Source organism: Ursus americanus, chromosome 2 (genome assembly GCF_024610735.1).
Source record: "Ursus americanus isolate L20-20 chromosome 2, mUrsAme1.1.p, whole genome shotgun sequence".
Lineage (NCBI taxonomy): Eukaryota > Metazoa > Chordata > Mammalia > Carnivora > Ursidae > Ursus > Ursus americanus.
This window is the reverse complement of record NC_142128.1, coordinates 15,612,656-15,625,175: the sequence shown is the minus strand read 5'-3', so window position 1 is coordinate 15,625,175 and position 12,520 is coordinate 15,612,656. Positions and strand designations below refer to the sequence as shown.

The following is a 12,520-nucleotide window of genomic DNA, read 5'->3' as shown; positions in this document are numbered from 1 at the left end:
CCGGGAGGGCCGTTCTGGGGCTGTTTCCAGGGAGTCCGGAATTCGAAAAGCATGGAAGAGGTTCGCGCGGTGCTGGCGTCATTTCAGACTCAGCCCAACACAACAAAGCAGCGATTGTGTTTGGTGCCGTTGTGCAGCCGGCTAAGGGCCGGCCGCCCGTGGGCCAGAGGGCTTGTGCAACTGGTATAAAAGGTTCTACGTGGGTACACGGTTTCTCGGCCCATCAGACGCCTCTGAGCCAAAGCCAGTACGCACCCCCTGTTCAGGCCATTGCCCGTGGCGGGCGGGCCCTGGAGGCCTGGCAGCTGGCAGCGTTAGGGCCCGAGAGCTCCTGGGTCCTCCGCCTACCCGCGGCCGGCGGGCTCCAGCTCCCGCAGCCTGGGCGACGGCAGCCTGCAGCCCTCGCAGCGCCGGCCTGCCCGGGCCTGCCCAGAGCTCGGCTCGGCTGAAAGGGCCGATGCCACAGAACGGCTGCCAGGCGAGAGCTGCCGGCAAGTATTCTCATGGTGAAACAACCGCCTCGTTGTTTGGGGTCTCGTGTAAACGTTGCCAAACCTCTGTCACGTCTCTCCTCCCACAGCTCGGATTTGGAAGCAAATCTGATTCATCTGATTTGGTTATTTGGCTAAATAATTACTTGATTATTTGATCAAATTTGATTATTCTGTTAAATTATAAATTTTTCAAATAATTTCCTATATTAAACCCTTCTGGCCTTTTCTACTTAATTATCCCCTGCATGCCTCTCCCTAAACCTGTGCTTCATCCTCCCCCATTTTTCTACCAGGGAGGGTATATAACCGCTTACTTTCAAAGCATGTTCGGAGATTTCTCTTTCTTGGCACTGCACAGAATAAACACAAACCTGGCTTTCAGGTCTTTCCAAGTCCTCTGTAATGGTTCATATAGGCTATTAGGAGGTATTTCTTAATTCATTTAAGGCGAAATTCATTTGGGATGAGTAAAATGTTTTTGAGTTCTTTTACTTCATGTGGCTATCAAATGCCCATTTTTTAAGGTCACTACTTTTGCTTAAGGCTCCATTTTTTTAAGCCTTTGTAACACTCCCGATATGACAAATTCCACGAGCAAATAAAGCACATCCAGCCCTCTGGCCCACTGTGAGTGTTGGCGGGGGCTGCGTGGTGACCAGCACGACGCCCTGTGCTCAGGGTGGGTCTCCAGCTCCTTGGTTCCTTGCCTGGAGGTTGTTTCTACTCAAACACTGAAAGTACTTGAAATATTTGATAGTGAAATACACGATAGGCAGAAAGTGACAATGCCGCCAATCTGAACTGATACATGGATAAACTTTTATTTACCTACCAAAGGGAAAACCAACATTCACTTAAAGCTGCCTACCCTATATTTCTAATACGGAAGGTGTTTAATTTACTATCCACCTTTAAAAGGTTTCAAATAAAATATCGCTAGGAAAATACATAAAGAATTCAGATTATAAAACTCTCCAGATAATTAATGGTCATAATAATGCTGGGACTGCAGTTAAAAAAACAGCAATTTTCTGTAGTTTACCTGGAAGTACAGATAATCAGTACCAAATCTATACATTAGGTCGTAATAGGCAATTATAAACGAACGGTATCAAACTGGGTAACTTTTAAAAATTAACCTGAAGTTGTTATAAACCGTATAAAAATTGACATTATTCTTCCAGTTCTCCCAAAAGCTCTACAAAGTCAGTGATGTACCATTCTGCGTTGTCTTTTACTTGTTGTCTGATCACATTTCCTCCAAATCCAATGAAAACATCCTAAGAGGGGGGAAAAAAGGGGGGGTAAAAGAGTTTAAAAAAACAAACCAAAAAAGATATGGCAGCAGCCTGGGGCAGTAAGTGTTGTTTAAAAGAATAAACTGTTTGTGCAAAGAGACGGAAAGCCCAGCCTCGAGGGGGTGCCTCTGCAGCTCCTGGGAGCCTCCTTGCCTCCCCTGTCCCAAGAACGAACGAGTCAGTGCACCACCAGTGCCGCAAATCCATTCAGGCCGGGACACTGCAGGCTGGAAGGAGAACTTAAGCCCCCTTAAAACCAATACAATTGCTTACAAAGATACAATCAAAGATAAAACCCCCCTCCCAGGGGGTGTGTTATTCTGGGCTGAAGGAGAGGACAGCCCCATGATCTCCTGGCAGCCCTCCACTTTCCATCATTAAAGTTATTTAATGTTACGTCTCTGCTATTTCCTTCATATCTACCAAGTGATACCTTCTTGTAGTCAATGATCTTTTAAAATGGTATTTTCTCTTTTTCTGCTAGGATACAGGCACATCATACCTGATTTGGACATTCGAAATTCTTTTACTTGCCTTTTCTCTTCACTTTTGTTTTCAGACCGCATAAGGGGGAAAAAATAATGAGATTCTTAACCTTCCAGTTAAATTTAGCCTCAGCCTCCTAACTGAGCTTCCCGCCTCTGTGGCAGCCCTTTCTGGACGCCAGCACCAACTCAGCTGTCCTAACACACGGGCTCTCTCCTTCTCTGTCCAAAGCCCTCCAGGGCTTCCCACAACCTAGTGGTAACACCCAATGCCTGCTACATAGCCTTCAGCAATAGCTGAAGAGAAAGCCCATTCCTGCCAGTTCTGGCACCCTGACCTGGGCCTAGTTCATCCCCACTCTGCTCTGCTGCCCCCCTCCCTCTGGAGCTTCCTCCCCCTCTCCCCCTCCCCGGTCCTGTCAGGCCTTCACGGGGTGGCTGCGAACCTTCCTCCAGATGACACATTCCTCTGACCACCTCTGAAGGCTACACGCCCGCTTGCTTGGTTCAGTCAGGCCATGTCATCTTCTGATGACTGGTAGGGTCCTCCATTATTTATAGTTTTGTCATTTCTTGACATCGGGATTAGAAGCTCCCTGACAGAACTCTGCATATCTTCCTTCCACGCACTCCTCATTAGACTAGCCCCGCGTTTGTGGCTTGGTCAGTCCCCATGTGGGTTGTGAATCATCAAAGTGACTCAAGTCACTGACTGAAGTCACTTAAAAGGATCCAAAGATTCTTTAACCACTTTGGGTTAATCATTTACAAAGACAACTATTTTTAGATCTCAGGGAACTAGGTAATAAAAAGTTCACTATTATTTTTGGTTCAGTTTTTCTTAATTTAGAATGAGACGATAAGGGCAAAGTCCTACATGAAAGGGACACATCTGATATTCAGGACACTTGCTATACAGCATGTTTCCTGCTAGTCTCAGAAAACAGCATTCAGAAGAATGAAATGCTTTAACACAGGCACATGATCAAACCTCCACAAGCCTCAGTTCCCTAATCACTAAAAAGGAGAAGATGATGTATGAAGAAATACTTTATCGAAGATAAAAAGACAGGGCCACTTGGGTGGCTCAATCCATTAAGCATCTGCCTTCGGCTCAGGTCATGATCTCGGGGGTCTTGGGATCGAGTCCCACATGGGGCTCCCTGCTCAGTGGGGAGCCTGCTTCTCCCTCTGTCCCTGCCCCTCCCCCTGCTCCTGCTCTCTCTCTCAAATAATAAAATCTTCAAATATATATATGTATATATATATTACATATATATATACATATATATATTACATATATAATGTCTTTATACATATGAAGACATTAAAATTTTGGTTATAGTTACAAGAGCTGGCTTTTTATTTGTGGTATGATTTGGGGAAGCGAAGCAACCCTGGAGCACACACTTGGGCTGAGAGGTGACAGGAACGGGTCGTAAACTTCTAAGCGGTTTTCTTCCTTAGGTTTGCAAAAAGTCAGCTGACATGCTGAGACTGAAGTTGTTTTAAGTGTTTTGGTTTTTCACAATGATACCTAGATGTCCCTCTCTAACTCTCACCAGTCTTACCGAGCTCGGAACCAGCCGTTTCGAGCAAAGCTACGAGCCGCAGCAAGCAGCACACGTGATACATACGGCAGGAGGGCAGGCTTCCATGTCTGTGGCTCCATCCCCAATCATGACTATTTTCTTAAATTGGAACTTTTCCTTCAAAAGTTTAATAACTTTTCCTTTCCCTCCAGATTCGGCTGTTGGCTGCATTTCATCAAAACCTGCATATTCACCTTAAAAGAGCAGTTAAAACAGCGTCAGTGATCCACAGAATTACAGCAGGAGGGCCAGCTTCGTGCGCAGATGATACCCTCACTTAAATGTCACGGAGAAAGCTACAAATGGCCCTCGGTAAATGACACAGCCTGGATTTCCACACCTACTTCTCCGCATAAACAACCTTTGCCTCTGAGTCGCAGATACCTCTTGTCCAGGTTACTCCTTTAGGTCATGAACAGTGTGGGGTCAGTCCTCTAGCTGTCACAGCTGTAATTCTCACACCTCGCCGAGGTGGCAGAACACCATGAAACAATATAGTCAAGTTTTCTTTTAAAGTTAATATATAATTTCATCTAAGAGGAGATTCCCACTTATATTTGATCAGTTTTCTTTCTTACAGTAACTACCACACTCCCTATCTACGTTTTTTTAATGATCTACCTGTAGACCCTTCAAAAATGTTCCATCGGCACATTTCACATTTTTAAATTTACACTATTTGGTTTTAAGGATGACAGCCACCCCTTGCCATAACTGGAGACCTCGTGAGAGGGTAGTAAACGCAGCTGCGGCTCTGTGAGGGTCCAGAGAAGAGCCAGGAGGCACTTCCAAGGCAGTGACAGTGCAGGGACTCGCTGCTAACAAACTCTCCTTCCTGGGCCTAAATTGGTTCAAATACAGAGGAGCTCTCAAAAAACTGAAATATAACACAGAACAAAATGAGTCACCTGGGCGCACAGGAATCGAGTGTAGACATTTATACACCGAGAGAGATTAGATGAACACTAAAGCCAGGAGAGATGATGGCCTACGTCTATTGCACAGAGCAAAGGATACTAAGGGGCAAAAGACATCAGTCAAGAGAACCCTTCATCTCAAAAAAAGAAAAAAACAAACAAAACCCAAAAAACAGAGGGCATTATGCTAGGCGAAATAAGTCAATCAGAGAAAGACAATTAGCATATGATTCACTCTCATGTGGAATTTATGAAACAAAACAGAGGATCACAGGGGAAGGGCGGAAGAAATAAAATAAGACAAAATCGGAGAGGGAGACAAACCATAAAAGACTTAACTCCAGGAAACAAACTGAGGGTTGCTGGAGGGGAGGTGGGTGGGGGGATGGGGTAGCTGGGGGATGGGCATTCAGGAGGGCACGTGATGGAATGAGCACTGGGTGTTATATGCAACTGATGAAACACTGCATTCTACCCCTGAAACTAATAATACACTGTATCTTAATTAACTGAATTAATAAAATTAAATTAAAAAAGAGAATCCTTCATCTCAATATTTAACTCTGAGCCTGCCTTGCTTAAGCTGCATTCCAACAGACATTTCATAAGACACTGAACACTAAAGCTGACAAGAAAGGGCAAATGGTACCATTGAAGTCTTACCATTAAAGTAGAATTTCAGCCTATTGGCAAACACATTGGTTGGCGGGATGTTGAGCTTGGAAGCAACGTGCTCTACAATGCTCCTAAAGCCCCCAGATATTAGGAAAACCTGAACGTTTCGCTCTTGGAGGCGACTTACTAGCTCCCTGCAAAAAAGAGACAGAAAACACCAAACTGATTAATACAAAAGAAAACACATGAAACATGAAAAGGAAACTAGAACACATGTTTTTGTTCTCAAAGCATTTGCCCAAATACATTGGACAAGGTATATTGCCTGGTTCATTATAATGTTTTATGTATGTCTTTTTTTTTTTTTTTTAAGATTTTATTAATTTGAGAGACAAGAGCTACAGAGAGAGAGAGAGCACACACAGCGGGAGAGGGAGAGAAGCAGACTCCCCTCTGAGCAGGGAGCCTGACGTGGGGCTTGATTCCAGGCCCCTGGAATCATGACCTGAGCTGAAGACAGACACTTAACCACTGAACCACCCAGGCGCCCCATGTATGTTTTTCTAAATGCATGTAGAAATTTATAGGTGGGGCCGGACTGCTTAGGAAACCATCCCACAAGTCTATGCTGCCCATGAACCTAGAAACACAAAATGAAGAGGCAGCTTAGGCTCTCCCTGGGGAGAGAGGGAGGGCAGATGACTTGGGCAGGGCCAAGCACTCAGACGGGACGTGCGTAAGAGCTGAAGGAAGCAGGCGGAAGGGCGCCCTAGAGCAATGGTGAGATACTCTCAAGAGGACATGCCCCCAAACGCAGGTGCTGCCAGAGAGACGGCGCCCAGAGCGGGGCTGCTCTTACCTTATGCCCGGCGTCAGGTGTGGGGGGTGCTCCGCTATGAGCCTCTGCACCTGCTCCCGGGAGGGCCGGATCAGAGCCAAGCGCTCTGTGAGGGCAGCCTTGAAAGGCACTGCCCCGCCCATGGCCCGCCGTGTCCTAGGAGGAAGACCCACCATCAGGCTAGCCAAGGCAGACGTCCCCGAAGTCCACACCGCACCTCCCGAGCTCCTCCAACGTCCACCCACGAGGAAGGCGCTGCCTAGAGCCCCACCACACAGCAGACGTGCCACAGCGCCATGGGCAAGGTTCTGAAAGTGTCCTTGAGAATCACATGAATATTTTACGGCCACGTCTCGCATCAAATGCAGCTGACCACGAAATGGTCCGCGACCTGGTGACTGCAGGCAGCCATGGGGAGGGCAGGAGGGACGGAAGGGTCTCACCCAGGCATAAACTGAGAGACTCTGCACCAAAACTAGCTTCCTAGCAAACCACGAAGGCCACACATTCAACCGTGACACAAAGCACGGGACGCCTGGTGATCCCCCACCCTGTCATCTTCTTTGGTTAATGATGGTCACCGTTTTCCCGACGGAGCTAAGAGCATGTAGTCCATATTTATTTGTCAGAGGCAACTACTTTTTTTTGCCATAAGAAGCTGTGTAAGTGGACGACTGGATGATGTATGCTAGCAAATTCAGCTCTGAGTGACGGAAGGAGCTTACTGCCCGTGATATGTAGTCAGGGACTGAAAATCGGGCAGTTGTGGCCCTGGTCCTGCATGTCATCCAAAAGCCACCCTCCTTTGCAGTTCCGTATCACTTCATAAAGCGAATAAATACTGCTCCTACATTTCCGACACAGCGTCCTCAACGCCACAGAATTTGGCGAGCTCATCAATCCCTTCTTCCCTGATGACCGTGCTGTCAACATCAAAGCACACTGCGTCCGCGGAACAGAAAAGTTTCCTCAACTCCGAATGGGAGACCATCCTTGGAAGACTCCTCCTCCTCCAACAGAAAAAGATAAATATATTTAAAGACGCATCATCATAAAAAGATCCAGTTTTGCCTACAAATGCCAAAATGCTTCGATTCACATCAAAGTCAGTATATCCCACATAAACATGGGCTCATGGGCTCATTCGTTTTTTTAACACAAAGTAAGTACCTTCTAAATGTCAGGCTCTGGGGATACAAACATGAGCAGGACCCAACTCTTCTCCCAGGAACTCAGACTAGTGAAGGCACCAGCTTACAAATATATTTGATGTTCGACCAATATTCAACTATTTTGACCTAACAGGTATAGTAATAAGGCAAAAGCTGAAGTGGAAATGTGCAGAAGGTACTAACGATACTACGGGCGTACGGAGAAAATGCTTAACTTGCCCATGAGACAGGGCTGCCGGGGGCACAGGAATCCGAACCGAATCTTGAAGGGTAAGTGACCTGAGTGGGTTCTCAAAGTGCAGGGTATCAGTTCAGTGTGTGCTGGGGGTAGGGGGCAGGGAGATGGAGGCAAGAAGAGAGGGTAATGACAGCAGAGAGAAGAGCAGGGGCAAAGGCAAGGAGCAAGAATGACGGCTGACGTGCTGGAGGGTGCCCAGTGGAGTCCAGCCGCCAGGCGGTGCACCAGCACGGGCCCTGGGCCAGGCTGACGAGTTTGGATTTTAACATCTAGGTCATGGAAAACCCTGAAAGGCTTTTTGCCACGGAACAGAGGTCAGAGCCGAACTGCACATCTGTTAGTCACCGGTATAGAGGTGGTAATTGAGGGTATGGCCTGACGAAAGTCACCAGAGAGTGGAGGGAGGGGGGAAAGAAGAAGGCTGAGGACAGAGTCTGCAGGAACAGAAAGGATCAGATCAGGAGCCTGAGAAGGAAAAGAAAAAGGAGGCCGAGACTCACAGGAAGAGACTGAGAGACCATAGTGTTGCAGAAGCTACGGAGGATAGAGTTTCAAAAGGAATTCTGAGGGGTTTTTATTTTTTAAGAAAATCACTGGACTAGAATCTTTGGGGTAAATGGAATCCTAAAGGTTGCCTAGACCGGGCTCTCATCAAGTATGTCATGTACGAGGCCACACAAATGATGCCAATAACCTATATTTAGAACAGACACGAGCTAAAAACAGATTCAAGGCCCTGGCCAACCCACCTTGTAACTGATTTCTAACCACTGCATCTGGCAGAATGATCCAGGTCAAAGTTGTGCGAAAATGTTTTGAGGCAAGGGGAGGCAAATTATAGCCAGTAGGCCAAATCAGCCTATTTTTGTAAAGCCTGTGAAGTAAGACTAATTTTCACATTTTTTTTTAATTTTTTTTTTTTCAAGTAGGCTCCACACCCAGCATGGAGCCCAACACAGGGCTTGAACTCACCACCCTGAGATCAAGACCTGAGTTGAGATCAAGAATTGGACACTTAACTGACGGAGCCAGCCAGACACCTCTACATTTTAAATAAATGAAAAAAAAAAATCAATAGAATAAAACTTTGTGATATACAAAAACTGCATGAATTTCAAAATTCAGTGTCCGTAACTAAAGGTTCAGTAGAATGCAGCCATGTTCACTTGATTACGTGTCCACCGCTGCTTTCGCACAATAGAGGAAAGGAGCAGCTGCAACAGAGACTGTAAGGCCTGCAAAGCCTAAAATATGTACTATCTGGCCCTTGGCAGAAAACTTGCTGACCACTCTTTGGAACCCTTACAAAAGAGTGCTCTTCATGGGAAACAGGAGTTTCACTGGAGACCCACTAAAAAAGGGGAAAGAGAAGGCAATTCATGAAACCAGTAAGATAATAGAGTATTAAATTCTAAACTAACATCAGCCTCAAAGTGAAGGAAGTTTCCATTAAACACAGACTGAGCTCCTTTGCTGGTTGCCTCTCTTCCAGTCTCTTAATGTTGCAATGACCACGGTCCACCCTGGTCTTCTCTAACCGTACTTACGCCCTCAATGAATGCATCCAGGCTCGTGGCTTGAATGTCATCTCTAGAACAGAAACTGCCAAATGTGTACCTGCAGCCCGGTCCTCGCTCCCAAACTCTCAACTCCAACCACCTACCTGACCTCACTCAGGTGTCTGGGAAACACCCCAAAGTTCACACGTCTAAAACTGAACTCCGGATCTTCTTGTCCCACCAAACCCGCCATTTTTGCACCTTCCTTCTCTCCCGATGGCCCATATCCAAACCCCATATCCAATCATTCAGAAAACTATGTTGGTTCTACCTTTAAAGTCTAACCAAAATCTGACCACTTCTCACCCTATCCACTGCTATCACTCTAGCTGAGTTACCAATGTTTCTTGCCAAGACTGTACCAAGAGCCTCCTAAAAGGTCTCCCACCCAGTTTTCGTTCTCAACACAACAGCCAAAGTGATCATTGTAAGCTAAAGCCAAATCATGTCACACTTCTAGCTCAAAACCCTTCCATGGCTCCCCATCTTATTAAGAGTAAAAGCCAAAGTTCTTACAATTACCTATAAGGTCTGCCCCCTACCCTGATACCACTACCACCACCACCACGCCCTTCCCCTTACATCTCTGACTTCATTTCCTACTCATGTCCCCCTTGCTCACTCTGCTCCAACCACATTGGTCCCCCTGCTGCTCTGGAAATGCACTGACCCGGCTTCCCACTCAGGGCCTTTGCTCCGGCCGTGCCCCTGGATCTCTTCACCTGGATCCCCACTTGGCCAATCCCTTACCAAGAGTTTGCCCAACAACACTGTGTGTCAACTATACTTCAATCCAAAAAAAAAAAAAAAAAAAGAAATTTTAAAAAACGAGTTTGCCCAAGTATCACCTTTTTCCATGAGCCAACCCTGACCACCCTGCTTAGGACTGCAACCTCGCCCTCCTTATCCTTAACCCAACTTTACTAACATCCTTCACTATGCCTTATTTTCTCTTTTTTCTGTGACATCTATCCTCTTCTAACATATGATAAAATGTGCTTGTTATGTTTATTATGTACTGTCTACCTGTCCTCATTCGGATGTAAATTTCACAAGCGTAGGCTCTTTACCAGCTCTGTTCACAGCTGGGGCCCTAGGACTGAGAACAGGACAGACAGGAGGGCTTGATAATACTCGCTGAATTAAGTGAATGCATAAAGCTCAGAAGCCATCTTCACTCTGAAGCCTTCCCCGACTCCCTGGGGCCAGAAAACATTTCTCCCCAGAACTTGCACAGTACTTTATGTAGACGTGTTCTCAATATATGAAATTCATAATACTCTCCTAACTATCTTAAACTTATCTATGTGCATGTCACCTCCTCTCCTGGGTTGCAAGCCCTTTATGCCAAGATCCAGAATTTTCCAAAATACTTACTTTGAGCCTCTTTTGAGTAGATGATCAATGAATTGCTGAAAGTTGAATGAATAAACGAAATGATATAACTGTGAAATACATACCCACAATTATTTTAACTTTTTATTGTGGAGAATTTCAAATACATACAAAAACAGAGAGAATGAATACATGAATTCCATACATGTATCATCCTGCTTCAACAATCATAGCAGATTGAGCTTCATCAATAACCCCACTAAAAAGGGTTCTGTACCCCAGTTCCAACATGGAGAGATTCCCACACATCCGAGCAATTCTTAGACACCAACACGGTGTTCCCTATAATTCCCTATAATTCAACTCAATTCTAACACTACCTACCCAGATAGCACCAGATTCTACAGGTTAAGGGTTCAGTTCAGCAAGACTGGCACCCCCCGCCCACACACACAACTTATGCTCAAGGTATACAGAGGATGTCTTGTTCCTTAAATATGTCATGGTTTTTTAAACCTCTATGCCTTTGCAAATGCTGTTCCCACTGCCTGAAATCACCTAATCCCTCATATCCAGTGGGCAAATTCCTATTTATTCTTCAAGATGAAGATTAAATAACCTTCCCTATACTACACTATCTCCTTCCTACTCCTTCAGAGAATTAATTAGTCACTCCCATTCCTCTCCTTGAGTGAAATATCTTTCATCTCTGTTGCCAGGACCTAGTAGGCATAAAGAAAATGTTTCATAAGTCAAACAGAGTTGAATCTGAGAAATTATTGAGAACTCAGCGAGAATTGAGATTATTGTTCTCAATGAAACTATTCCAACTTAGAGTGCTATTAGCCCAAAATTAAAATCCTTAACCAGCAATGATGACTACCACCAGTGAAACAGAACTGACATCATAAATTCTGCAGTTGGATGAAACCTCAAAGCCATCATCTGGGTCTGGCCCCATACCTTTCTGCAGGAACGATATTAATGTGTTCATTTCACAGGTTAACAACTAGAGGTACAAGGAAGTTAAATGACCCAAGGTCACACAGCTCCCAAGAAATGGCTAAAAAACTAAAACTTGGATCTCAAATGCACAGAGACAACATAAAACATGGTGGATAAATTAGGAGGTGGATAAATTGAGGGGTAGATAAATTAAGCAGAACTAAGTAAGCTTAAACATTTGATAAGAACCTATGTGGACTCAGGAAATGTCACAGATTTTCATGAAGAATTCAGACCAGGGCGCCTAGGTCGCTCAGTCACAGGTTATGATCCCAGGGCTCTCGGATGGAGCCAGAGTCAGGCTCTGTGCTCAGCAGGGAGCCTGCTCTCCCTCTCTCTCTTGTCCCTCTCCCCACTCGTTCTCTCTCTCTCTCTCAAATAAATAAAATCTTAAAAAAAAAAAAAAAAAAGAATTCAGACCAAAGTTCTGCTAGCTGGACAACACAATGGGTGATGATTCATTAACCGTGAAAGAAGAAAAGTCTGCACATTCTTTGGGAGACCAGCAGATAGAAAGAGGTTTCATAAATCGTCAAATTTCTACCCAACCAGGGAATACCAAGGAGCTTCATATCCCATTCTCTCTATGGCTCAGTGACCACCCATGTGGCTCTGGTCCAGACGGAACCAACGCAATTCGTATCCCATGGCTAGGTAGGCTCGCTCTCCCAGCCTAGAAGACAGCAGTCTGTCAGCGGAGATGCAGGGCTTAGTGCAATGCAATCCCACTGAGTGTAGAGAACGAGTCACATGTAAATGCAGGGAAAGCCAGGAACAGAAGAGCTAAAATGAGACAAATGGGACAGGCTAAAGACTGTGCATAAGGCAATATAATGTGACTAAGAATGGGCAATACTCTGGAGATTGACTGACAGGCTCCGAAAGCCTCAAGACTCCTAACACCAAAGCCAGACCACACTGCCCCCCTGTGCCTAGCCTAAGACCCAAGAAGCACAGAACAGGCGCCATCTC

At 45.5% G+C, this 12,520-nt stretch overlaps 1 protein-coding gene across 18 annotated transcripts in view; it reads right to left on the bottom strand.

Annotated features, from left to right (window-relative positions):
* Positions 1-1,291: 1,291 nt before the first annotated feature.
* Positions 1,292-12,520, bottom strand: part of PSPH (phosphoserine phosphatase) — a 46,637-nt gene continuing 35,408 nt past the window's right edge. For 15 of the 18 annotated variants that reach the window (XM_087868495.1, XM_087868523.1, XM_087868520.1 and 12 more), the window contains 5 exons: positions 7,091-7,249; positions 6,261-6,395; positions 5,450-5,595; positions 3,915-4,063; positions 1,292-1,774 (listed from right to left, as the gene is read on the bottom strand). In XM_087868495.1, coding sequence (XP_087724621.1) covers positions 1,667-1,774; positions 3,915-4,063; positions 5,450-5,595; positions 6,261-6,395; positions 7,091-7,230 — 678 coding nt within the window. In that variant the 5' untranslated portion in view covers positions 7,231-7,249 and the 3' untranslated portion in view covers positions 1,292-1,666. Of the gene's footprint in view, positions 1,775-3,848; positions 4,064-5,449; positions 5,596-6,260; positions 6,396-7,090; positions 7,250-10,585; positions 10,621-12,520 lie in introns of all 18 variants that reach the window. The other 3 variants (XM_087868522.1, XM_045786103.2, XM_045786104.2) reach the window with 2 other exon arrangements.